Here is a 25,032-nt window from a genome sequence, read left to right as displayed (position 1 = left end):
TTCATTGCTCAAACACCCCTATGGGCCAGGATGGATTGTGTGCCCATTTTATGGAAGGAGAAATCAAGGCTGGAGGCCATCACCCAGGGAGTCAGTGACAGATTTGCAGCACAAGCCTCAGGAGGAAGGAGGTGGAAGGTAGAGCAGGTGCACTTGGAATGTGTGTGTTGAAATGAGGGTGGGGGTGTGCCCTGGACAGGGAGGAGTGCTTAGGCAGCTCCATGTGGAGGAGGAAGGGCACTGGAACTGGAGCACCAGGGAGTGTCCCCACGTGGGGGCTAGGAACCTCAGCATCGGCCTGGTTAGGACCCCCCTGTGGAGTGGAGGGGCCCGGGGCACGCGGGAAGGAGCCCGTCTCCCTCTCCATCCAGCTGGCCGTCTCCTGCCTGCCCACCAGCCACAGGCTCCCCCCGCCCTGTCCAATTCTCCAGGCCTCTGCTCACAGCGCCCCCTCCCCCAGGACACAGGAAGCTGGGTCCCCAACAGGGACTGGACCTCTTCTGCTGCCCCGGCCTATAGGAGGGGAGGAACCTGCGGCAGGAGGCACTCAGAGAGGAGCTTTTTATAACTGGGGCTGATTCATTGGTTGTTGACTGTGACTCATGACTCTGATGCTGCCCACAAAGGCCTTGGTAGGACAAGAGCCGTCCCCACTGAAGACCATGTCAAAGCCAGCACCCTGAAGCGAGAGGGATGTAAGTCAGACTCCCAGAGGAACTTCCCGGCCAGATTCCCAGGGAAGCAGACTGCGGTAGTCGGCTGCCCTGCATTGCTGCAGCAGTCGGCCTTGGGAAGGCTGTTATCATCTTAATGGCTGCCCTCCACCTGACAGCGTAAGGCATCAGTGCGTTCCTCAGGCCCGCCCCGCCCCGGGCCTGTGCCCTCTCCCCTGTCCCCCGCACACCAGTCTTGACTCAGAAGCTTGGGTTATTGCTTCGTTCAGCAAGCCAATGCCGGCTCAGAGTCCTGGCCAGGGCCACGGGCCTCACACCTGCTCTCCCCTCCTCGAAGGGCTCCCAGGATCGGGGGGAGCAGACAGGAACTGACGCAGCCAGACCACCCAGGGCCCAGGGACACCAGAGGCAGGGCAAGCGTGTCTGAGCTGGCTCTGGGAGGGTGAACCCCGTCTCACCACAGTAGGGAAATGTTTCAGGCAAGGGGAACTCTGCACAGTGCACCTTATGCTTGGGAACCGAAAGTCGCTTGGCCCCGCGTGGCCCAGGCGTGCAGAGGGGGAGGGGGCACAGGGTGTGGCCCCACAAAGGCTGTGCCTAGGAGCCTGGACTTCATCCCGGGCACAAGGACCCCTGCGGGTAGATGGCGGGGAACTGAGGGGTCCACAGATGCATAGACCATGTAGTCTATACACGGGCTGTGGGTGGGGGCTGAGGGAGCCTCTGAGGATGAGGCCACCATCCCTGATTCCAGCCAGGTGGACAGGGGGCATCCCTGGAAATGGGAAGCCTTGCCGTGCTGCAGGAGGGGTGACAGGAGCTGGGAATGGCACAGGTGGGGGTGGGGGTGAAAATATTCCCCACCCTGGTCGCCTCCCTCCTATGATGGGCTGTGATGGACCAGGGCAGGAAGACACCGGCTGTCAGGAGACCCATCCCCTCCATGCCAGCTCGCAAGCTGCTCACCCTTCCCAAATAACCTTGCCCTTCACGGCTCCTTGCCTCTGCTCCTGCCATTCCTCTGCCTGGAACGCATGCTCACTGTCTCCTCTCTGCCTCTGGTAAGACATTGCAAATGCCCCCAACATCCGCTCTTGTTCCTTTGCCCTCTCCCCAGGCCTCCCGCCCACCCTGGGTCTGGGCTAGCCCCCCCAGATCACGATGTTCTGCATCTCCCGCTGGACTCGGAAGTGTGCTGAGGGCCTGGCCTGGGCTGCAGGACCTCAGGGGCCTGGCCTAGAGGTCCTCAGGTGGGCAAGGGTTGCCGCGCACATGATGGTGGGGGATGACCGAGTGATGGGTGTGAGAGCGAGCAAGGAGCCGCCTGGAGAATGTGCCTGCCTGCTGCCCACGGTTGGGGGGCAGGACCCCTGCCGAGCTCTGGGGTGTGGGAGTGCTGGAGAAGGTGGCACAGATGTATGGACTGGTGCATGCTGCCTTCTTGGCGCTGCTGCCTGGGCCCCTGGTTGTGGTTGCCGGGGAAGGTGCCGACTCAGCTGCTGGAGCTGGGAATGGGCTCTGCAGGTGGGCAGGAGGCAGGGTGGGGAGTTTCCAGCTGGCGCTCCACTTCCGGTCCTGTTCACCGTCTGGGTTTATAGGGCGGGGAAAATGGAGCCCCACTGGGAATCACGGTGTGCTTCCTGGACGAAGCAGCCTTTCTGAGATGAGCTCCAGGGTGTGTTTGGCTCCAGCCAGACACAGCGAGGCATCCCTGCAAGTTCAGAGCCTGAACCCTGCCCAGCCTGGCTCTGTGCCTGAGGGTGTGGCCTCAGGCCAGGCCCGAGCCCTCTGAGCCACTGCTTGCTTGTGGGGCACAGGGAGCTGCGGCTGGCCCTCCTGAGGCGCCCCTTGTCCCATGGCCGCAGATGGGGGTACTTCCTGCCACAGCAGGGGACTTGCAGGTGCATTCTCCTCTGGGGGGCCTTGCAGGAGAGGAGCGCTCCGAGCTCTGTTTTTCCCATTTCTAGCGTGGAGATGAAAGCACCTCTCTAGGGTTGCCATGAGGACAGGAAAGCAGGAGATGATATCATCCAATCCGCAGGGGAGCAGAGGCCCGCAGAGCCCCGCGGAGCCCCGGCGGGCTGCAGTTTTTCTCGGGCAATGAAGCCACTGCGCCCCCTGCATCCTGCCTCGTGCCTCTCAGGACAGCGTGGAGGGCACCTGTCGAGGCCACACCACCCTGCACGGGGAGTGGCTTAGCACTCTTGGAGGATACTCCACAAATGCAGGGAGAGGGGATGGGGCATCCCCCAGGGGCTGTGCACCCCAACCTGGCCTTGGCCGTCTGCAGGTCCCTCAGCCCTTCTCTGTGTCCCTGGGGGTTGACGCACCCCAGGGTTGGGCGGGGAGCAACAGGGAGCTTCCAGGCTGCCTGACTTCCTCCTTGTGCCTAATGAGGTGCTGGGGGTGCACCCCAGCAGCCACCCTAATTGCCCCGGCAGCCCTGCAACATCAGTCCAGCCTCTCAGGCTGGCAGGAGCTGGCTGGGGGCGGGGATTCTAATCCCTCTCCGCTAGGGGCCCCAGGGCTGCCTCCTACTGCAAGCCTCCCCACGCTGCCTCCCCCGCAAATCTCCTGGGTCAGGGCCAGGGTAATCCTGCCGGGGCCTGCCCACCTCTCCCTGCTGGAGCTCCCCTCACCCTTCCCTCTCCACTGCCCTCTCCTAGACCGTCCCCCATTTGGAACTTGGTGGGGTGCAGGCCTGGGGTGTGGCCTGCAGGTGGGGCACCCCTGCCTCTCCCCCCCCCAAACTCTGCATCCCCTTGGGCCATCAGGCCCAGAGGGCAGGCCCTGGGGCAGGGCTCAGCGAGCAGCACCGAGCTGAAGGGCTGCCTCTGGACAGCCAGGAGAGCTGAAAACAAGTGCAGTGCATGTGGGAACCTAACCCTGTGCTGAGCTGGCCCCGGGCTCGTGCAAGTATCGCAGGCGGCCTAGGGACAGCTGACGCTTCCATGTGGTGAGGGTAAAATTAGACGCCTGCCTCTTACTTCACACCAAAATAAGTTCCAGACGGATCAAATGCATCGTTTCCTATTTTTAATTTTTTTTTCCCCATTTAGAAAGCACACGTTTGTCGAGAAAATTTAAACGGCTCGGAAAGATGTAAAATCGAAGGAAGTTGAGTCTTCGTGCTTCGGGGACAAGGTTTTCAAAGCTGTGTCCTCGCACGGCCGCCCGTGGGCAGCCACAGAGGGAGAGGGGACCTCAGGTTTCAGGGTGACCGATGAAGCTAAGAAGTCCCCAGTGCGGAATGTGGCTCACGTCCCTGCTCTCGGGCCTCCTTCCTCAAACGTGGCCTGTGGAAGAGAGCTGTGGCTGTGACTACGTGAAATTAGAACGCCTGAAGGGTGTGCAGAGAAAGCTTTTATAAGCCCAAAGGAAGAGAAGTCGATTCCCCAAAATGAAACCCACCTCGCTATGTGGCTCTGCACCTTTGTCCCCAGCCTCCCCCACCCCTGCCACCTGGTCGGCAGTTCCCAGCGAGCCCTTTCCCTCCACTTTTCTGCAAGTGTCTTCTCCTCCAGGAAGCCTTCCAGGCTGCCATCCCCTCCCCGTAACTGGCAGCATTGGGGATCTGGACTCCAAGCGCCTAGGCAGCCCCTGCCTGCACCACCCCCACACTCACTCCCAGGTCTGAAGTCACCTGTTCAAGGGACCCCAGGCCCAGAGAAGGGCTCTGTGCATGGGTGTGGAGTGACCGGGAGAGGGCGGCAGTGAGGTTATGGGGGCGGCCCTGGGGTTGGTTGGGGGTGTAGAGTGTCGCAGGCTTAGGGGGATGCTTTTCAGCACGTGAGGTCCAGATGTCTGTTGCACCCTCCTGTCCTGGTCCTGTGTCTGTACCTTCAGGCCCTGCTGCTCTGAGTCTGCAGTTCTCCCTTGCACCTTAGGGGAGGTGGTGGGCCGCCAAGACTCGCGGTGTGACCCTGGATGAGGCCCCGCCCCTCTGACCCTGGTTCCTCAGGCGAGGATAATCACGCAGGTGTTTTTCGTTTTCGTCGCCTTCAGACAGCGGGGGACGCTGGAGGTCCCAGACTTGGGTGTGAATTCTGCCAGTCACCGCGCCACTCTGTGCCTCAGTTTCCCCGATGCCACCTGCTTTGCAGCACTGGGGTAGGGGATGGACGTGATGAGGCCAGGAAATGGAGAACCCCGCCCCCTAGTGTCCTGAAGAGCCCGCTTGGAGGGGTCTCGGGTGGCTGGATTCCTGCGCCGCCTTCCCGCTGGGCCGGCCTCAGGGCCAGGCCTGACCTGAGTGTGGGGCTGACCGCGGCGCTCACCACGGGCAGGGGCTGGGCGATCGGGCTGGCCGTCCTCAGCAGCAGAAGCACGGTCTGGTGCGGAGCCAGGGGCGGGGGAGTCTCGCTCGCTGTCGTCGCGTAATTAAAGGGCTGTCAGACGCGGAGCGATAATTACAGAAGCGAGGTGGGTTTGGCGACGTAGCGTGCATCTGTGATCGCGCCGGGGCCTGGCAGGCCTCCCGTGAGCCGGGCTGATGTCACCCCTGTGAACAGAGGAGGAAGCCGAGGTGTGAGGGGCTGGGTGCCCAGCCCGCTGCCGAGCAGCCCGTGGGCACAAGGGCCGGGATTAAAACCCGGCTTTTCAGCCTCTCCCCCCAGCCCCTGGTCACCTGACCCTGCGGTTTTTCGTGCACTTGCCCTGTGGGGGACTTGCTCTGTGCGGTCTGCGTGAGCCGGCTGCAGGGTGGCGGTGGGGGAGGCCGACCTCTGCTCCAGCCCGGGGAGGGGCTGCGGAAGGGAAGTGACTCCTCCTGCCTGGCCACAGCCGGGCACTTGGCATGTGAGGGCCCTGGTCTGCAGGCCTGTGTCACAAGCAGGAGGCTGGGGGCTCCCAGAGCCTCAATGTCTTCCCCAAGGTCACTGCCACTCAGCAGTGGCCATCTGGGAGTCACAGGCAGTGCTGCTCCACTGCCAGACCCGGCCTCCCCGCCGGCTGCTGGTCCCAAAGACAGCAGGCAGTGCCCACCCTTGGAGCCCCTGTCCCAGGGCTGGGGGGCAGGGGGACGGGAGTGGGCCTGGGTGTCGCTGAGGCTTCCAGAGTGGGCTGGCAGCTCCCACCTGGGAGTCCTGGCCCTGAGGTTCAGGCTCCAGTCCTGTTGGGGGGTCCTGCGGGCTGCTCCCAACCCCACAGGGTCTCCAGTGGTGGCAGGGGAAGCTGTGTGATTTCTGGCCTGGGCCTGCAGTGCAGGGCAGATGGCGGCATCAGGGCCGTCCCCACCCCTGCAGCCTGCTCCGTGACCATCGGAGCCCACTGCTCGCTCATGTGCCCCCTCCCACACGCACGCAGAGGGTGAGGAGGGGCCTGACACACCCTGAGGGGTCTGCAGGCAGGGTCTCATCTTCCCGAGGGTGGGGGAGGGGGAGGGTTGTGGGGCTGAATGCACGCAGCCCCCAGAGCTAGGCCTCTGTGCACTGGGAGCAGGGCTGGGGCCTCAGGCCCATGCCTCTCCCCAGCCGCTCTCTTCCTGTCTGGCCCCTTGTCCGGGCAGCCTCCTGCACGCTCCTGCTGGGGCCTGGGTGAGCCCAGGGACTGCCTGACCCCAGCCTCACCCAGCCTCGGTCTGGTCCCCAGCGGCTGCCAGGGCTCTGAAAGGAAGCAGGCCTGGGTGTCCTGGGAGCTCCTTCCTCTGGTTCCTGGGCACCCCGAGGGGGAGTCTCAGGACAGGTCTGGGGCTTGGAGGATGGCCCCAGCCACAGGTCCCAAGGCCTCCCGCCGTCTCCCAGTTTTTCCTTCTGTTCCTCGCTCTGTATCTAAGAACCACCGCAGGTCCCAGCCTGATGCTGGCCCAGGCGGAGATGCCCAGGCCATCCCCGCCTTGGCAGAGTCCACGGCTTGGCGAACCGTGCCTTATGCTGGCCCTACTGCATGCTACCTGATGTTTGTCTGCTCATGTATTATGGCGTCATTATCAGGGGCTATTATGCCCATTTCACAGGTGAGCAAACCAAGACTGAGGACCAAAGGGCAGAGCCAGGTTTGCAGGGCCTGTGTCCTTGCCTTCCCTGCAGTGTTGATGGGCACCAGGGTCTGTGCGGAGGACCTGTTAGAGCCTGCAAGGGTGGGAGGCTTCCTGAGGGAGTGGGAGGCCCGGCCTGGGCCTGGCCCAGGGAGAGAGAAGAGAGACCTGGACTGGGGCTGTGTCACCACCACTGGGGTGGCAGACCCTGGGAAGGACCCTGGGGCTCAATCCCGTCCCCACACCCCTCCTTGGGACCCCGCTGACTCACCGGCACTCACCCAGGCAGCCAGGCACCCTCCCCAAGCTCTGCACCCAGCTGTGGGAGGGGCTTCCTCATGTGGGGTGGCCCTTCTCTAGCCTCTGTATAATGGGGACAAAGACCCTAAGTGAGAGAGACAGGAGGGCAGGCCCGAGGGTCTCATCCCTGATCCCTTTCTGCGTGGTCTTGGTGGGGACAGCGGATGGGGGGGGGGGGGCAACCGCTGCTCTCTCTGTGCTGGGCCTGGCGGCCATCTGGGGCCTCTTTATCAGCCCTGCAGGCTCCACAGGCCACTTCCTCCGCCAACTCCCCTCCCCCCAGCCCCTGCCATTCAGGTTTTTCCTCTGATTGTTTTCTGAGTGACCCCACAGGCTCCTGCCCCTGCAGTTGGGGCCTCTTCCCACCCCCATCAGACTACTAGCCCATGGGGCTCTTATCCCTGGGGACCCCAGCCCCAACCCATGCCTGGGACCAGGTAGTTGGACCCCGAGATCCCCGTGGCTTAGGCCCAGCCGCCACCTGGCTGCTCATGCCCCACCCCCAGGGCCTGGCTCCAGGGTTCGGTGTTCATTCTCCCTTGGTCCCCATCAGTGCTGCCCTGGTCCTGCATCACACCTGTCACAGCAGGTTCCCTACCCTCTCAAACCGCAGGCCCCCTGGAGACCTGTGGAGGTGGGCAGATGGCCACCAGCCCCACTGGCCCAGGCACGGGAGACCCAGGGCTCCTGGGTGGGGCGGGGATGCTCAGCCCTCAGGGAGCTCTCTCCTGGGTGGGCCTGCTTATCCACAGCAGGGAGGAGGGGTCCTCTTCTTGCATTTCCTTATCAAGTCCTTCTCAGCACTGACTGCAGAGAGGAGAGCCACAGAGAGAGGGACAGCTGCAGAACTGTGGGGTCTGCGGGGACCGAGATGGGTGCTAGGGGCTGAGCGGGCGCTGAGGGGCAGGCGTCCGCCAACAGAGAAGGCTGCAGGGAGGAGGGCTGTTTTGCCAGTGGGGGTGTGGCTTGAAAGAGCTTGCTTGGGGCAGGATGGGAAATTCAGTGCCTGGCAGAGTGCAGGTGTGGTGGCTCCAGGGGCAGAGGATGGGGCGGGGCGTGCGTGTGTGCTCTGGCGTCTGGCCAGAAAAATTCTCCGGCTGGGGCATGACCAGAGGGCAGTCAGACTGGGGACGTGGCCCACCCTGTGGGAGACCCAGGTGTCCAAGGTGGCCCGTGACCCACCTGCTGCGCCCTGCAGGAAGCAGGTACTGCAGGGAGCAAAGGAGAACACAGGGCAGTGAGAGGGTCTTCTAGAGGGACTGGACCTGGGGTGCTGGCTGGCCAGGGCGGGATGTTGGGGCGAGGGTGTGGGCTCTGATGTGGCAGTGCAAGCCAGCCTCAGCCCAGCTGCACGGAGCTGTGCCCCAAGATGTGCCTGACCGTTCTCTGGCTGCTGGCTCCCCAGGAAGGCACACGGCCCACCTTGCTCCTAACCAGGGTTCCTCCGTCCCTGGACTTGGGGCCCTGCCAGTCAGTGTCCAGGTGGACCAAGCAGCCAGCCCCCAGCCGCTGTCCATTGCTGCTGGAGGACCACATTTCTTTGCCTTTCTCTATGCGTATGGAGTGGGGCTAAGCAAGGCAGCCTGGCTCCACACCTGACTGTGAGTGGTGGCAGCTGCTGCCCCAAGCGTGGGTTGCCCGCACCCACTGTCCCTCCTGGGCAGGAGAGGTGCTCAGACCACTGCCTGTGTGCTGGAGAGGGGCAGATGGTGCACTAGCTGCTGGCCAGGCCTGGTTCTGCCCACCTGCTTTACCTCAATGATCCTCACAGCTACCGCGTGGTGCAAGTGCTGATGTGTTTTGTTAAAGATTTGTTTTATTTATTTATTTGAAAGGCAGAGTTAGAGGGGTAGAGAGAGAGGGATGGGGGGTGGGGGAGAGAGCACTTCCATCTGCTGGTTTACACCCCACATGCCCACCACAGCCGGGCCTGGGCCAGTCAGAAGCCAGAAGTCTAGAACTCCATCCTGGTCTCCCACGTGGGTGGCAGGAAACCAAGTACTTGGGCTGCTGCCTCCCAAGGTGTGCACTAGCAGGGGTGGATGGGAAGAGGAAGCAGGACTCGATCCCAATCACCCCAATATCAGATGCGGGCGTCCCAAGCGGCAGCCTTACCCCGCATCACAACCCAGGCCCCGTCAGAGCCACTCCCACGTTCAGTTCCAGGCCTGGACCCCGCCGGGGCAGCACAGCTTGTGTGTGGTAGGCTGGGGTGTGGAGTTCCCGGCCATCTGGCTCCAGACACCCCTCTAAGCCCTGTGCTGTGGGATGGAGGTGGTCTGGGCGGTGGGAGGCTTCCTCCTCTTCCCGCTCACCCCTGCTAGCCAGCATTGCACACTGTGGACGGGAGGCCAGCCCAGTGTCCTCCCTTAGGAATTCACTCTGGTTTGGGGGGGCACAGTCACGTGATTAGGCCGCAGTGCACAGAGTGTGAGTAACGATGGGGACACGGCTACTGCATGGCTCAGAGGAGGGCACGAGGGTGGCAGGTGAAATCCAGAAAGGCTTCCCTGGGGAGGTGACGTTTGACAAAGATGAACAGGAATGTTGGCGGTGGCCCTTGCAGATGGATGGAGCTGGGGGAGGGAGAATGGAGCTGGAGAGAACAGGGGGCCACAGCCGGGGGACCTTGCTGCTTGGCTAAGCAGTGAGGAGCCATGAGGAGGTTGAACTGGGACGGGTTAGCCCCTAGCCCAGCGGGACAGTGGGGAGCTCTGCTCTGTGGCAGAGGTGGGGCCGACCTTCAGGCAGGCACTCAGGACAGAGTGGTCCTGATTCTCCACACACACGGGCCTCCCCCCAAGGCTGTTGTTCTGTTCTGACGACCTCAGCACTTTCCCAGGATGCAGGACGTGGCGCTGTGCTTCTGAGATAAGGGGACTCACGCAGGAGGGCTCAGGCGGAAGCGCTCAGGGAGCAGCAGCAGTGGGGACAGCGTCCCTCCCACCCTAGCTGGACACGGAGGGGGTGACCTGGCCTGGCCCTGAGCTCAGGTATCCCCTGGTGGGAGCAGAACCTGGCGCTTCTTCCAGTCCCAGGACTGGGCAGCTGCTCCTGAATCCTCTGCTAACTTGCCATGTGGTCCTCAGCGGTGGGGGTGGGGAGAATGGCACCTGCTGTGCGGGCAGGCGGGAGGGTGGAACAAGTGAGGGCTACGGAGCCAAGGCAGAGCTTAGGGTGGAAGTGGACTCTGCCTCAGGGGCCGCCAGGAGCCTGGGGGGCCTCGGGCTCCAGCAGAGTGCGCCCAGCTCCCGGCTCCGTATTCTGTGTGACTTTGGGGTCTCTAATGCTGGCCAGACCACTCCCCCCCCCCCACGTGAGCTAGCTTCGGTTTCCCACCAGTGCCAGAAGGGCAGGAATCCCACCCAGCAGGTTTGGCCAAGGAAGACAGGAGGGGACCTGCGGTGGGAGGCGGCTGGAGGGGGTGGCCGGGGCCCACCTGACCCTCTCCTCATTCTCTCCCTCCCCCTCCAGTGGGAGCGCCTGTGGTTCCTGCTCCTCACCTTCACCTTCGGCCTCACGCTCACCTGGCTCTACTTCTGGTGGGAAGTCCGTAACGACTATGACGAGTTCAACTGGTGAGTGCAGGAGGGGCCCTGTGTCTGGAGGGCTGGGGCCGGGGCCTGGGGGCTCGGGTTGGAGCCTGTCTCCCCGGGACTCCGCTACCTGCTCGCCACGTGGCCCTCTGCCTCCATCCTACCCTCCAGGACTTCGGAGGCTGGCGTGAGACTGCGTGTGCAGGCAGGGAGGGGCATCACAGGCTGGCAGGGAAACGAAGAACAGAATAGAGATCTGTGCCCTGACTGGGTCCCCACTGAGGGCTCAGGGAGGGCTTCCTGGAAGAGGCAACGTGGAGCCTGGGCCTTAAAGGCTGGCTGGGAAGGGACCCCCTCGGTGCTTCCTTTGGTGCCCCAGGTGGCCCCTTGGTGTGTGCATGGCGACACTGACAGGTGACACTGACAGGAGATGAGGGCAGTGTGGGAGAGGCAGGGCGCTCCTTCCCGGAGCCGAGTCCTGGAGGGGAGCACGTGAGATGCGGCGGCCTCAGCCTGGGGCTCACCCCTTCTGTCCACAAGCACCCCGAATCCCAGAGACCCAGGCGTCAGCAGAGGAGGCAGCTCCAGACCCAGGCCTCCCAGCTCCCTCAGCTGGGCCCTGGGCAGGGCTGGCAGGTGTGGCATCTGTGGGGCAGGGTCCCCTGCGGGCTGCTCAGGGCCTAGGGCAGGACTGCCTGAGGCAGGTCCCGAGGCACAGAAGAGACACCTGCTTCTTCCCTCTGCTGCCGCCTGCCTTCTATGGAGCAGTAGGAGGAGGGAAGCCCCCATGACAGGTACGGAAACTGAGGCCTGAGGTCACACGGCCAGCTGCAAGCAGAGCTGGGGCTGGGAAGCCCCCTCCTCACCCTGCACCCAGGGCTTTGGATCGGAAGCACGTCGGTATGGCCAGCAGAAGGCCCCTGCAGCTGTCTTTCTTCCTCTGTAAGATGCGGGAGCCCTGACCTTGTCTGGTCTCCCTGAGGACAAAATGAGATCGTGGACACGAGGGGGCTCGGAGCGCCCCCCAGCATGAGGGCTGCTGCCTGGGAGACTGCCTCTGCAGCCGGAGGCAGCTGTGACATGGGAACCTGGGACTCCTGGGCCTCTGGGCTTGGTGGCCGCAGTTCTGGGATTCGGTGGTGACCCAGCGACTCCGTGCCTGGAGCCAGGGGGTGTCTGGCTGAGCCCTGTGGTCAAGGAGCATGACAAAGGACATGTGCCCCCCTGCCCCGCCCTGGAAAGATGAGCCGGCGCCCCGGCCGAGTCCCAGGGCTGGCCTCTGGCCTTTATCAAATGCCGCACGTCAATTATTCATCTTCGCAGGCGTCCGAGGCACGGGCGCCGTTGAGAGTGAGTGGGGCGCTCCCTGCTGGCGCTCCGTGGCAGACCCCTGACAGTTCTGCTGGACTGGAAACTCATGGGGTCGGCCCTCATCATGAACAAGGGGGAACTGAGTGCCGGCCACAGGACCAGTTAGTGCCAGACACACAGACTGAGGACGGCCTGGGGGAGACCGGGCACAGAGACTACACAGAGTCGTGTAGTCTTCCTAAGGTCACACAGCAAGAGGCAGACACATCTGGGACAGGGACCCGAGCCTGACCCACTGCACTATGTCGTCCACAGAGCCTTGCCCTCTGCTCAGGGCATGGTGGCTTCACTGGAAGGATCCACAGAGGAGGGGTGCCCGCCCGCTGGGGAGGCTGGGGCTGCAGCCCTTCTGCTGCCACCCAGTTTCTGGGGGACTCGGCCTCCAGGGGCGACTCCTTGATAGAGGACGTGGGAGAGCCAGGTGCTCGGCAGGGGCCGGGGGGTGTATGCCTGGGGTATAGCAGGCCAGTAGTGGGTTCCCTGCTTTGCTGATGAGGGAGAAGCTCGCAGGAAGCAAACTCCCTACAGCCCTGGTCACCTATCCTCTGGGCAGCAGAGTTCCAGGCAATTTTCTTGTTTATGCTCCTTGGTCCCTGGGTGTCGCCATGAACAGGCATGACTGATGCCTGGGGAAGGGCCTGGCTGAGGCCATCCTGGTTCCTGGGCCAGGCAGCGGCCCGGGGAGGTCTGAGCCCTGCCCCCTCTCCCCGCAGGTACCTCTACAACCGCATGGGCTACTGGAGCGACTGGTCCGTGCCCATCCTCGTAACCACAGCTGCCGCCTTCACGTACGTCGCAGGCCTCCTGGTACGTGGGGCGGTCTCAGGGAGGGCTGGCTCGCTCCTGGGGCAGGAGGGGACTTGGCCTGGGCTGGTCTGAAGAGAGCTGTTTGGGCTTCTGCACTCGGAAACCTGGGTCGGGAGGTCCTTTTGCTTTGGCCAGTTGCCCACCACTTCCTGAGACCCAGCAGGAGCCATCCTGGCCGTCAGGGCCACTGCGGACTGTCTTTCCTGGGAGCCTCGGCTTTGGCTCCCTCCCCACAGTGTTCTACTCATCAATGCTCAGGCCGGTCCCCATGCTGGCTGGGGCCCCCGAGGGCCGGGCTCAAGTCTGTTTCAGAATCCTGGGGCCTGGAGCTCGCTGAGCATTTGAGGAGCTAAGTTGGGCAGCCTGCATGGAGGAGGAGGCTGGCTCTACTCTGTGCCGGGTACAGGGCAGCAGTGGGGAGAAGAGCATGGGGGGGCCCTGGAGGGGGCCTGACTGTCACCCTCTGGGCCCCCCTCAGGTCCTGGCACTATGTCACATCGCTGTGGGGCAGCAGATGAACCTACACTGGTTGCACAAGGTAAGGGCTGCCTGCACGGAGCTGGGTGAGGGACACGAGGTCAGGGGCGGGGGGCCGTGGGGGCAGAGGCAGGGCCCGGACAACTGCAGCCCTCCCCTGGCTGTGTGCCAGGCCTGCGTAACTCGCGTAGGTGCTGTGATCATCCCATTTTGCAGGTGGGAGAAGTGATGTAGGAAGAAGTTAAGTTCCTTGCCCAAGGCCTCCCAGTGTGGAAGTGGGAAGTCCAGGTTGGGAGCCCTGTGGCCACATGATTCCCAGCACAGCTCACTGCACACAGCCCCACCCTCTGCTGCCCCTGATCCAGAGCGCGCGAGAGATAGACAGACAGACAGACACAGGGATTCCATCCACTGGTTCACTCCCCAAACCGCCAAGTGTGAGGCAGGCTGAAACCAGGAACTCCATGCCAGCCTCCCAGATGGGTGCAGAGGCCACCGACATCCGCTGCCTTCCCAAGCACGTTTTCTGTAAGCTGGATCGGAAGTGGAGCAGTTGGGACTTGAACGCGCCCTGATACAGATGCCGGCAACAGAAGCAGAGGCTTAACCCACCACACCGGGCTGGCTCCAGTGAACTCTTTAAAACCCTGATGCTGGGGCCAGCGCTGTGGCACAGCAGGTGAAGTGGCCACTTGGGATGCCCTCCTCCCCTATCAGAGCACTGATTCAGCTCCGGGCTGTTCCACTTCCAACCCAGCTCCCTGCTATTCACACCGTGGGAGGAGCACGTGGTGGCCCACATACTCGAGTCCCTACCAACTTCATGGCAGAGCCGGGTGGCGTTCCTGGCCCAGCCCTGACTGTTGTGGCCATTTGGGCAGTGACCCAGTAAATGGAAGATCTCTTCCCCTCTCTCCCTCTTTCTCTGTCACTGTGCCTTTCACATAAGTAAATAAGCCTTTAAATGAACAAGGCGCCAATGCTACCATGTCATTCCCACCTAAATTCTCTTCCACTGCTGCCATTGCTCCCTGGATGAGCCGCTCCTGTGAGGGACAGCCACGCTCGGCCTGTCTGTGTGACACCTCTCGGGCCCTCCCAGCCTCTCCGCATTCAGCCCCTGGCCTCCCTCTCCCTCTCCCTCTCTCTCGGACGGCTTCCTTAGTCCCACTCCCCTAGGGGTGCAGGCTTCTCTCGCGGGGTTCTGAGCACCTGTGTGGTGCATTTCCATCTGATTCCCTAAACCACGTCCCCAGCCCACCCCCGTCTGGGTGCACCTTGCAGGCCACAGTTGCCTTGGACCCCAGCCTGTGGGCGCGCCACTCACGGCACACGCAGGGCTGCAGGTGGGCTTCTGGTGGGCCTCTGGTGCATGCTCCTCTGGAGGTCCTAGGGGACACGAGGGGATACAAAGCTGCCCAGGACAGAGCCCGCTGCCCCCAGCAGCACCAGGGCCATGGAGGGGGCGCTGGCTGGCTCTGCTGCTCCTGAGCCTGACTCACAGTGAGCACTCCATTCACGAAGGGCCAAAATGTCCATGAACAGCCAAGAACCCATGACCCGGGGCCACAGTGAGTCGGAAGGGAGGGGCACACTTCCTGACCAGAGGGGGCAGTGGTACAGGAAGGGGAAGGGGGGCGTGGTGAGCTGGGGTCAGGGGCTGTGGCACACAGGGGCCTCAGAGCTGGGTGAATCCCACGGTTCGTGCTCAGGAGGCATTGAGTCTTGGGGGGACGAGGAGCAGCCAGCAGTGCTGTGCCCCTTCCCACACCCCTGCTGCTCGACACTCGCTCCTGAGTCGCCTCTGGGCTTCCACGGTCCCCTCCGTGAGGCATTTCCTTCCCCTGACTGCACAGTTGACCCTTGAAAGAACTGTACCCACTGGCACCTCGGTGGGAGGGGTGGGCACACGATGCGGCCACTCCCGGGCCAGGCCTAGCTCCCAGCAGGACAGGTCCCGCCACTTGGTCCTCATGGAGCACACAGAGTCTGGGAGTCAGCCAGAAGGGGCAGGTCAATGCAGCAGTCAGATCCCGGGGCCAGTGTTGCTGTGGATTCGTTCTGAGAGGAGGAGCATGGTGGGGGCAAGAGGTACGGAGTCATCACACAGACCCCGGGAGTCGGGTGAAAGAGGGCCAGAAGCGAGCAGCCCACAGACTCATTTATTTCAGATGGTACAGCAGCTTAGATAGCCAAGGCAGCCAATCCGGTCAAGGGGCAGTTTATGCCCTAACCAATCACAGCCTGTTGCCAGGCGGTATCTGAAGCCATCCAATCACAGCCTGTTGCCAGGCAGGCTCCGTTGCCAGGTGGGTTTCAAAGCCATTCCTGAGTAACTGATGCTAGCTTGCCAGTGGCCATCTTGGCATGGCCTTCTCATTCCACCACAGGCCAGTGCTGCTTCCTCTCCCCTCGGCCCCCTCAGGGGAGATGTCAGTGTGAGGAAGGACCCCCGGGCAGAGCTGACCCACGGCGGTGGGGGGAGGATGCCACCCTCTCTCTCTGTCCTCTCTTCAGCGTCCTCATTTGTCCCTAAGATTCCATTAATCCTTGTCCTTTCTCATGTGTTGCAGTTCATTGTTGACTATGTAATACCTTGTTCAAAAGACAGAAGGGTCGGCCCTGTGGCGAAGCAGGTAAAGCTGCCACCTGCAGCGCCTGCATCCCATATGGGCACAGGTTCAAGTCCCAGCTGCCCCAATTCTGATCCAACTCCCTGCTCGTGCATCTGGGAAAGCAGCAGAAGATGACCCAAATGCTTGGGCCCCTGCACCCACATGGGAGACCTGGATGATAAGCTCCTGGCTTCAGCCTGGCTCAGTCCCAGCCATTGCAGCCATCTGGGGAGTGAACCAGTAGATGGAGGACCTCTCTCTCTCTCTCCTTCTCTAACTCTGCCTTTCAAATAGATAAATGAATCTTAAAAAAAAAAAAAAAAAAAAAAAAAACACCTGTTGCAAGTCTCCTCGCTGTCTTTGCAAAGGTGTTGTCAGAGTAGAGACACAGCTCATTCCGCTTTCAGCACGGCCAGTGCCTGCACCCACTGTCCCAGCCTCACAGCTGTGCCCCACAGAGCCGTCGCTGCTCCTGCTGGGCTCACGCTCCTCAGCAGCCTGCCTACTTCCTGACATGTGCCCATCTGATGGGAAACAGGGCTCCTCTTCTGGTTGCTTGGTTGGTTTTTGTAAAAAATTTTAAAAAGATATATTTATTTATTTTGAAAGAGTTTCACAGAGAGGCAGAGAGAGAGAGAGAGAGAGAGGTCTTCCATTTGCTGGTTCACTCCCCAGTTGGCTACAATGGCTGGAGCTGCACCGATTGGAAGCCAGGAGCCAGGAGCTTCTTCTGGGTCTCCCACGTGTGTGCAGGGGCCCAAAGACTTGGGCCATCTTCTGCTTTCCCAGGCCATAGCAGGGAGCTGGATTGGAAGTGGAGCAGCCGGTGTCGTAGACAGCGGCTGCACCGGCTGCGCCACAGTGCCAGCCCCACCTCTCTGGTTGTAATGTGCACTGCCCAGATGAAGAACTGCCATTACCCACTGCACGGGTAATGCCCCAATTCGGATTTCCAGTTGTGTTTCCTTCTCTACCCGCCGCCCCTTCAGACCTCCTCCTCTTTGGCCGTGGGATTGGCGTTCTACTTGTGCCTCTTCAGAAGCTCTTCGTGGGGTTGGGAAATGGGCCCGGCTCAGGGTGCAGGCGCTTCTTCCTGGTTTGTCATTTCATCATTTCACTTTGCCGATCGTGTGTTGCCATAGCGATTTTTTTTTTTTTGAAATTCCAGCGTATTTGAATCTAATCTGTTTTCATGGCTCCTGACCTCATGGTCAGGAAGGTCTTCCCTACTTGAAGATGGAAAACACATCTCTGTGCGGTGACTTGCTGGTGCAGTGTTCACTTTTATAAACATCTAAATCTGGTTTTAAGTTACTGTGTGATCTCACTTTGTTCTAAGGTTTCCAGAGCGACTGGGCAGTCCTTCCTTCCTCGTCCAGAGGCCACTTTTACCCTATGTGAGGACTTGACTTTAGATCTATTTCTGAACTTTTTACTTTCGTTTATCACCCTGATCTTATACCAGTACCTTAGTACCTTAAAAACTACATTTGTTTGTTGTTTTAAAGATTGATCGATCGATTGATTGATTTTTAAAAGCAGAGAGAGATTGATTAATTTCCCATCTCTGGTTCACTTACTGAATGGCTGCATTGGCCAGGGCTGGGCCAGGTGAAAGCCAGGAGCCTGGAACTGCAGCTGGGTCTCCCACATGGGTACAAAGCCCCAAGCACTTGGGCTATCTTCCGATGCTTTTCCCAGGTGCATTATCAGGGCACTGGATTGGAAGTGGAGCAGCCAGGACTTGAACCAGTGCCCATACGGGATGCTGGCACTGCAGACAGAGGCTCAACCTCTACGCACGGCGCTGGCCCCTGGTCTCAAACTTTCTAGCACCTTATTTTTATTTTATTTGACAAGCAGAAGGGGAGAGAGAAGGAGGGAGGGAGGGAGGGAGGGAAACGGGGAAAGGGGCCCGCATCTCCCATCTACTGGTTCATTCCCCAATCGCTAGTAACAGCTGGAACTGGACCTGGCCAAAGCCAGGGGCCTGCAGTTCAATCCGGGTCTCCCACGTGGGTGGCAGGATGCCAACTACCTGAGCCAGCACCTGCTGTCCCCAGGTGCATGTTAGCAGGAAGCTGGAATTGGGAGCAGAGCCAGGGCTCGACCCCAGGCTCTGATGTGGAATTCGGGCATCCCGAGAACCCTGGAGACTGCAGCTCTGTCATCTTCCTGGTTGTTGCCCGTAGGTTGAGTCTCTGGTTGTGCACAAGCCGTCAGGCGGGGAGGACGGAGTGCTCAGGACTGGCTGGTGGGGCAGGCTGGGTGCTGTGGGTGGGTGTGGGTGTCCACATGGAGACCGTCCTCCTCCTCCCCAGTCTGCCCAAAGCTCCTGTTTCCCAGAAGTCTCTCCCAGAGAAGTCCCCAGGAGAAGTCCAGGGGCCTAGGAGGTGAGGGAGACGCCTGAAGGGCTTGTGGGGGTCCCCCATCATGCCCTCCAGCCTGTCCCGCCCTCACCCAGAACAGCTGAGATGCCACCTCAGGGAGCGCTATGGTCACAGCTCCCACCTCTCCCAGCGGAGCCCAGGCCCAGCGCCTGGCCAGAGGAGAGAGTCTGCCCCGCCCGGCCCCAGGCCTGCAGAGCAGTGGGGGCCGTTGCTGGTGGAGCTGAGCTGGGGCATCCCGCTCTCCCAGCCCCGGCCCCACCACACTGCTCATGCCAAGCCGCCGTGTTCACTTCAGTGCCCTGTGAGACCAGGCCCTCTGCTGACAGCCGTCCCGGGCCGCACAGCTCTGCCCGGGAGCAGCCTCCATCTGCCCAGCCGCAGCTCGAGGAGGGCGCCCTCCTCACTGTGTGCACAGGGCGCATGGTCAGTGTGACCTCAGTGCGCATGGTCAGTGTGTCCCCAGGGCCACAGTTCTGGGGGGGGGGGTGTCTTCCTGTCCGTGCGGGCACTTCCCGCCCAGCATTCCACGTACTCCCCACAGGGATCCCTTTGTGTGACAGCCAGCTGCGATGCCCAGCGCCCCTGTGCAGTCTCTCCTGTATCTTCACCAAGCCCCTCCCTGGAGAGCTGGGCCTCCCAGCTGGGAGCGTGACCCCAGTGTGGCCCTTCAGCCTGGGCCACCTGTCTGCCATTTGCACTACACACCCCAGAGGCCAGGAACCCCCAAGAGGCCAGCTCCTTGTCCCTCCCCCAGGCGGGGTTCTGACTGCCCTGGGTGCTGGCTCCAGACCAGACTCAAGGAAGGCGTGCACCTGTGCCCCTCCAGTGGCAGCTACAAACCACAGCCGCAGCAGGACAGAAAACCCAGCTGCTGTCCCGGGGCAGACGCTGGCGTCCCCGGGCTTTTAGGGTGGGACTCCCCCTCCCGGGTTGTGGCTACAGAACGGGGCCTGGTGGTCACCAGTGCTGTCCCTGTGGTGTGAGGACCCCAGGTAGGGGAAGTCCCCAGGCAGCAAACAGTTAAGACTGCTGCGGAGCCAGGCCCAGCGCTGAGAGCGCTTTCAGGTGCGTTAGGATATGAGGAACCCGCTTTACTGCAAGTATTTGTACCGGCATTCGTGATAAGGCGCTCTCCGAAATGACCCTTCAGATGCCAATGGCTGCCGGGCTGGAGGGGCTGGAGGCAGCAGCAGGGGCGGGCGGCTGGGGAGGCAGGGGAGGGTGCTCTCCGGCCTTGCTGGGAGCCTCCTGCCATCCCTGACCGCAGTGTGAAGTGGGCACACGGGGCCTGTGCCCAGATTTGCCCTTCCAAGCCACAGATGGGCTGCTGCACATTGGCCAGGGCTCCGCAGGCCCTCCCCCCCCCCCCCCGCCATAGCCCTGGCAGGCCTCGCCCATCTCAGCCGCCTGCTGTCTTTGGGGGAACATTTGTTTCCAGGCTAATGAGCTGGAATGATAAGCGTTCCACCTCCTTGCCTGGCAGGGAAGGCGCCAGATAGGCCGCAGTCCCTGCCATCTCCAGCCGGGGGCGCCCTTGATGGCAGCGCTCCTGGTGCCACTGCCCCTAGCGATGGCCTTGCAGCCAAAGGAAGAGGAGTGGGGACCCTGGTGGCGGGGAGAACGGCTGGGGGAGGCCAGGAGGCCATGTCCTCCTGGGGAAGGCAGAAGAGACTGTCATTGGCACAGAGCTGTGGCCTGGGCATCAGGGAGGGTGAGCCTGCAGTGTGCGGCTGCCAGCGGCTGAGTAGCCAGAAACCTGAGCTTTTCTTTTTTCTTTCTTTTTTTAATTACCTATTTGAAAGGCATAGAAAAAAAACTCTTCCATGTACTGGTTCACTCCCCAAATGGCCACATCACCAGGACTTTGTCAGAGCCAGGAACCATGGGTGGCAGGGGCCCACGCACTCGTGCCTTCCCAGGCACATTAGCAGGGAGCTGGACCAGAAGCGGAGCAGTGGGGACAGGAACTGGCATTCCCACATCCGACGTGACGTAGCAGCGTCATGAGCAGCGGCTTAGCCCTCTGCTTCAGGACACTGGCCCCAGAAACCTGGGCTCCGTTCCGCTTAGGCTGAGGGTTTCAAATCCCATCTGTCCCCAGAGACTTCTGACCCTCAAAGGTGTCCCCGAGTCCTCCTCCATCAGAGCGGGTCCTGGCCTCTCCAGCGCAGGCGGTGCTGGGAGGCTGGGCGGGGCGAGCCGGGAGCACGGCACCCCTGGGCACGGCTCTCACTCTGCTTGCTACCGCCTGAGGCGCCTCTGTACACAGCTGGTGCAGAGGCTGGGGCCTGGGGCACCCACCCCTCTCTGTCTCTGTCTCTGTCCCTCTCCCTCTATCCTTCCCTCCCTCTCTCTGGCTGCGAGGGGCCCCCGGGCAGCCTGTCCTGTCTCCCCTCCTCCCCGCCTCCTCTCCACCCTCCTGTTCCTCTCTGCCCCTCCTGCTCTCCCCATCTCGTCACCCCCACCCGCCCTCATCACCCTGGGGCCCCTCACACCTGCTCTAACCACACACACACACACACACACACACACACCCGCCGTCTGCTGGCTCTTCCCCCTTCCAGATAGGGCTGGTGCTCATTCTGGCCTGCACGGTGGTGGCCGCGGCCGCCGTGGCCCAGCTGTGGAAAGACGAGTGGGAGGTGCTGCTCATCTCCCTGCAGGTGAGCGGGGGCCTTGCCATCAAGGTTCAGAGGGGTGGCACCGTGGGACACAGGCCGGGAGGCCCCAGTGTGCTGGGTGGGCAGAGACAGGGTGGCTGCCCGGTGGGGGAGGGCGGGCCTCCAGGTCACTGAGGGTGCTGCTCACAGGGCACGGCGCCATTTCTGCACGTGGGGGCCCTGGCCGCCACCACCGCCCTCTCCTGGATTGTGGCAGGACTGTTCGCCCGGGCGGAGCGCTCCTGTGAGTACAGCCCCCGTGACCACAAGTGCTGCCTGCACCCGGGCTTTGCCGGGGTGGCCTGAGGATGGGGGCGGGTGGGCGGGGCTCAGGCTGAGCTGGGTGGGGGTTGGCTCAGAGAGGGCCACAGGTTGCCCGGAGGGTAGCAGCCCCCTTGGCCTCCCCCCGCCTGGTTCCTCCTGGGAGCCTGCCTGCCTGTGTGTGTGAGAGGTGGGGTTGGGTCTGTGAGCGCCCCACGCCCAGCTGCCTAGGCCCCCAGGTGCTCAGGGCCCCACGTCCGCAGCCTCGCAGGCCACCATCCTCTGCGCCTTCCTCGCCGTGGTCTTTGTGCTCTACCTGGCCCCTCTCGCCATCTCCTCCCCCTGCATCATGGAGAAAAAGGACCTGGGCCCCAAGCCTGCCCTCATCGGCCACCGCGGGGCCCCCATGGTGAGTACCCCCGAGGGTCCTCAGACCTGGTGAGCTGGGAGCAGCTGCCACTCTGGGGGAGGGGCTTGGTGGGAAGTGGAGGTGATACAGGAGGCATAGCAATAGCCCCTGTCCCCAGCTGCACATGGGAGAAGGTTGGTGAAAGACCCAGAAAGCTCAGATGGGAACAAATCTGAAGAGCCCTGAGGGTGTCTTCTACAAAGATTTTTTAAAAATTTTAAGAATTCTTATTTATTTGAAAGAGAGAGCATGCTTCTATGCACTGGTCCACTCGCCAAATGCCCGCGGCGTCAGGGTTGGGCCAGGCTGAATCCAGGAGCCCGGAACCCAACCTGGGTCTCCCACATGGGTGGCAGGGATCCAAGTACTTGAGCCATCACCTGCAGCTTCCTAGGGGGCGCATTAGCAGGGAGCTGGACTCGGAGCTGGGCCTCAAACCCTGGCACTCGGATGTGGGACTTCGGCATCACAGGCGGTGTCTGAGCCTCCCGCCCCTAAAAAAGATTTAACTTTAGGCTTTAGGCCTGGGCCCGACACTCCCAAGCTTAGGGTTGGGAAGACTCAGAAAAGAGGTGCTGCGGGTGGGGCCTGGGGCTGCGCCCAGGCAGCAAAAGAACCTGCTGGGCTGGGGAGGGCAGGAGAGCCGGGGGCGGCCCAGGGCCGGCGGCTAAAGTGGGCAGTTGGGCTAGACTGAGTCGGAGAAAGAGGAAGCAAAGTCAGGGCCCTGGGCAGCCACCGCTGAGCCCCGGACCGAGCAGGAGAGGCTCCTGGTCAGCTGCAGCCAGCTGAGCCATTTGTGTCTTCTCTGTGGCTGGTTCCCTCTCCCTGTGGGGCGAGATGCAGGAGCTAGAGTGAAGTTGGGACCAGGATACCTCACCCACAGGGGCAGTACCACCCCGTCACCACCAGGAGGCGTGCGGGCCTTCCTGGGAGCACTGTCTCCCTGGGGCACGGTCCTGAAAGTCACTTGAGCACAACGGGGTTGTGCCGCACCCTGGAGGCCTCCTCCACTGCACACGGTGGGTGTTGGTGGGTGTTGTTATCCAGATGAGACTCCCAGGGGGGTACCCTGCTGCTCTCCCACCAGCCCCCTCACCTCCCAGGGGCAGCCAGCTGGGCTCTGGATCTGTGGTCCAGTTTTGCTCCTTGCCGCCTGTTTCCGGGGGGTCGCTGGTCGTCCCCAGCCTCCGAGGCTGTGCTGTGGGTATGGGCGGGGGTGGAGGGGTGAGGCTGACCTTCCAGGGCCTGCTCTGTGACTCATCCTCCCCGTGTCACCTGCTCTGGAGGCCAAGGGACAAGGGCAGTCGGCAGAGGCAGGAGCGGGGATGGGGAAGGAGCCCGGTGGCTCCAGCACCGTCGTCGTCGTCGTCGTCTTTGCTAGGAAGGGAGCGAGCGGTGCAGGGACAATGGGTATCCTTCGTGCACGCCACATAGCGACCCGGACATCTTGAATGTTTGCCGTTCTTGCCCGTCCGTCCCCCTAGTTTCTCTGCCACCCTCCTGCAGAGGTGCCTCTAGCACACGAGGAGTTCCTTTCTAACAAGGTCACCACATTGCTCTTCCACCGACACAGAGCAGCCCCGTGCTCCCCAGGTCCAACCCATAGCCAGCCGTCCTTTGTTGCCTTAGATACGGTTTTGTAGTTGGGGCGTCTGAAGTCAGATCCAAGCGAGGTCCCCCCATGCGCCCCTGGCTCCGCGGTAGCCCCCTCCTGTTTCCCTCACACCGTCTGTCTGTGAAGAAACTGGGCCATTGCTCCTGGGACTTCCTCCCGCCTAGCCAATGGCTGCTTGTGGCTGTGGGGAGGGGCCCCCGTGGGTGTGGGTGTCCGCGCCTGTGGGGCTCTGCCTGCAGCCGGCCAGGCCACACCCACTGGAAGTACTGCCCCTGTGTGGATGTGTGGGGGCGGGATAGGGGGAGGCACTAAGCCCAATGCTGGGACTCTTAGCACCACGTCCTGAACGTGATGACCCCAGGCACATCCTCCTGACAACACAACCCCACCTGGACTTGCCTGGAGCAGGTGGAACTTGGGGTGGGCACTCAGACTTCAGCCCGTTATCCCTGTCCGCTTCTTGGGGACTGCTGGAGCCCCGAGTCTGGCTGAGGAGGGTAGGATTTCCCACACCTTTCCCCAGAAGGCTGGTACCTAACCCCGAGGGCCCTTCACTGTATGCAAGCTTCCAGAAAAGACTTCCCCCTCCCTGACATGTTCATGGTCCCTTCTAAGCTTCTCTGGGTCCGTGTCAGGGGTGGATGGCTTCACTGGGCTGGGACACAGCGGGCCCATCCCCAGAGGGGAGGAGAGAGGACCCCGCATTATAGAGACCAGCTCTGTGCCAGGCTCCAGGCCACAATCTTTTTTTTAGTTTTTTAAAGATGTATTTATTTGAAATTCAGAGAAGGAGAAGCAGAGAGAGAGGTTTTCCATCTGCTGGTTCACTCCCGAGATGGCCACAATGACCAGAGATGTGCTGATCCGAAGCCAGGAGCTTCTTCTGGGTCTCCCACATGGGGCTGGGGCCCAAGGACTTGGGCCATCTTCCACTACTTTCCCAGGCCATAGCAGAGAGCTGAATCGGAAGTGGAGCAGCCGGGACTTGAACTGGCGCTCATACGGGATGCCGGCACTGCAGGTGGCGGCTTTACCTGCTATGCAGGTCTTCAGCCCCTGTTACCTCCCTTATGAGACTCAGCACATCAGCCCCTTTTTTTCTAAAGAATCTGAGGCCCCGGGAAGACCCCTGGGAAGTGGCATTTCTCCTCCTCAGTCAGCTTGGAACCGGCTCCCCGGAGAGAAGGGGAGCACGGAGTAGTTGGGGAACAGCGTGGCCAGAGGGAGAGCTGGGAATGATCTGGTCCTGGGTGGGAGCTGCAGGGTCCTCCCTCCGTTCTCCATTGGCACCCTGGGTCCCAGCCCAAGCTTCGGTCTGGTGCTGCCCTCCAGTGGCCACAAAGGGTATGACCAAGTCCTCAGAACCCGGAAGGGGACCTTAGAACCCCTGATCTGCTCCCAACCATAGGACATGGGGGAACTGAGGAGGACTTCCGACGGGGCACACAGCTAGTGAGAGCAGAGCCAAGGCTGGAGCCAGAGCCTCCTGATGTCACGGGGTTGCCACTACCATTTATTAAGCACTTTCTGTATTATCACGTGACGTTGAGAGGGGTTTTGAATACATGCCACGGGTCAGAGAGGGAGCCAGTATTGTCATATGTGGATGAGGACAGGGGCCACCTCTTCCCATGTTCCAGGACCTCCACCTGACCAGGCTCACAGCATGACCACAGGAACTCTGCATGCAGCCCAAGGCTGCTGGAGAGCCTGTGAAAGGGTGCCCCCCAGCCCCCACACCCCGAAGTCTAGCTCAGTGCCTGGAACAAAACAGCGACAGGTGGTGGTCACAGTACTGCTAAAGCAGCACAACCATCAGGCGCTTGTATGTGTCGGCTCCAGCCCCTGCCTCCCCTGCCCCAAGTGACCTGAGAGGAAGGCGCCATGCAACAGAGGAATCCGAGTTCAGAGGAGCTGAGGGTGCCCCGTATCACACAGCTGCT

General features: G+C 61.8%; 1 protein-coding gene across 2 annotated transcripts in view; it reads left to right on the top strand.

Annotated features, from left to right (window-relative positions):
• Nucleotides 1-25,032, top strand: part of GDPD5 (glycerophosphodiester phosphodiesterase domain containing 5) — a 75,407-nt gene that overhangs the window by 41,717 nt on the left and 8,658 nt on the right. For both annotated transcript variants that reach the window (XM_062196725.1, XM_062196726.1), the window contains exons 4-9: nt 10,423-10,526; nt 12,569-12,662; nt 13,141-13,200; nt 20,709-20,807; nt 20,955-21,048; nt 21,329-21,474. In XM_062196725.1, the coding sequence (XP_062052709.1) occupies nt 10,423-10,526; nt 12,569-12,662; nt 13,141-13,200; nt 20,709-20,807; nt 20,955-21,048; nt 21,329-21,474 (597 nt within the window). The remainder of the gene's footprint in view (nt 1-10,422; nt 10,527-12,568; nt 12,663-13,140; nt 13,201-20,708; nt 20,808-20,954; nt 21,049-21,328; nt 21,475-25,032) is intronic.

Source organism: Lepus europaeus, chromosome 7 (genome assembly GCF_033115175.1).
Source record: "Lepus europaeus isolate LE1 chromosome 7, mLepTim1.pri, whole genome shotgun sequence".
NCBI classification, from domain to species: domain Eukaryota; kingdom Metazoa; phylum Chordata; class Mammalia; order Lagomorpha; family Leporidae; genus Lepus; species Lepus europaeus.
The sequence above is the reverse complement of the archived record's forward strand: the minus strand, read 5'-3'. Positions and strand labels throughout refer to the sequence as shown.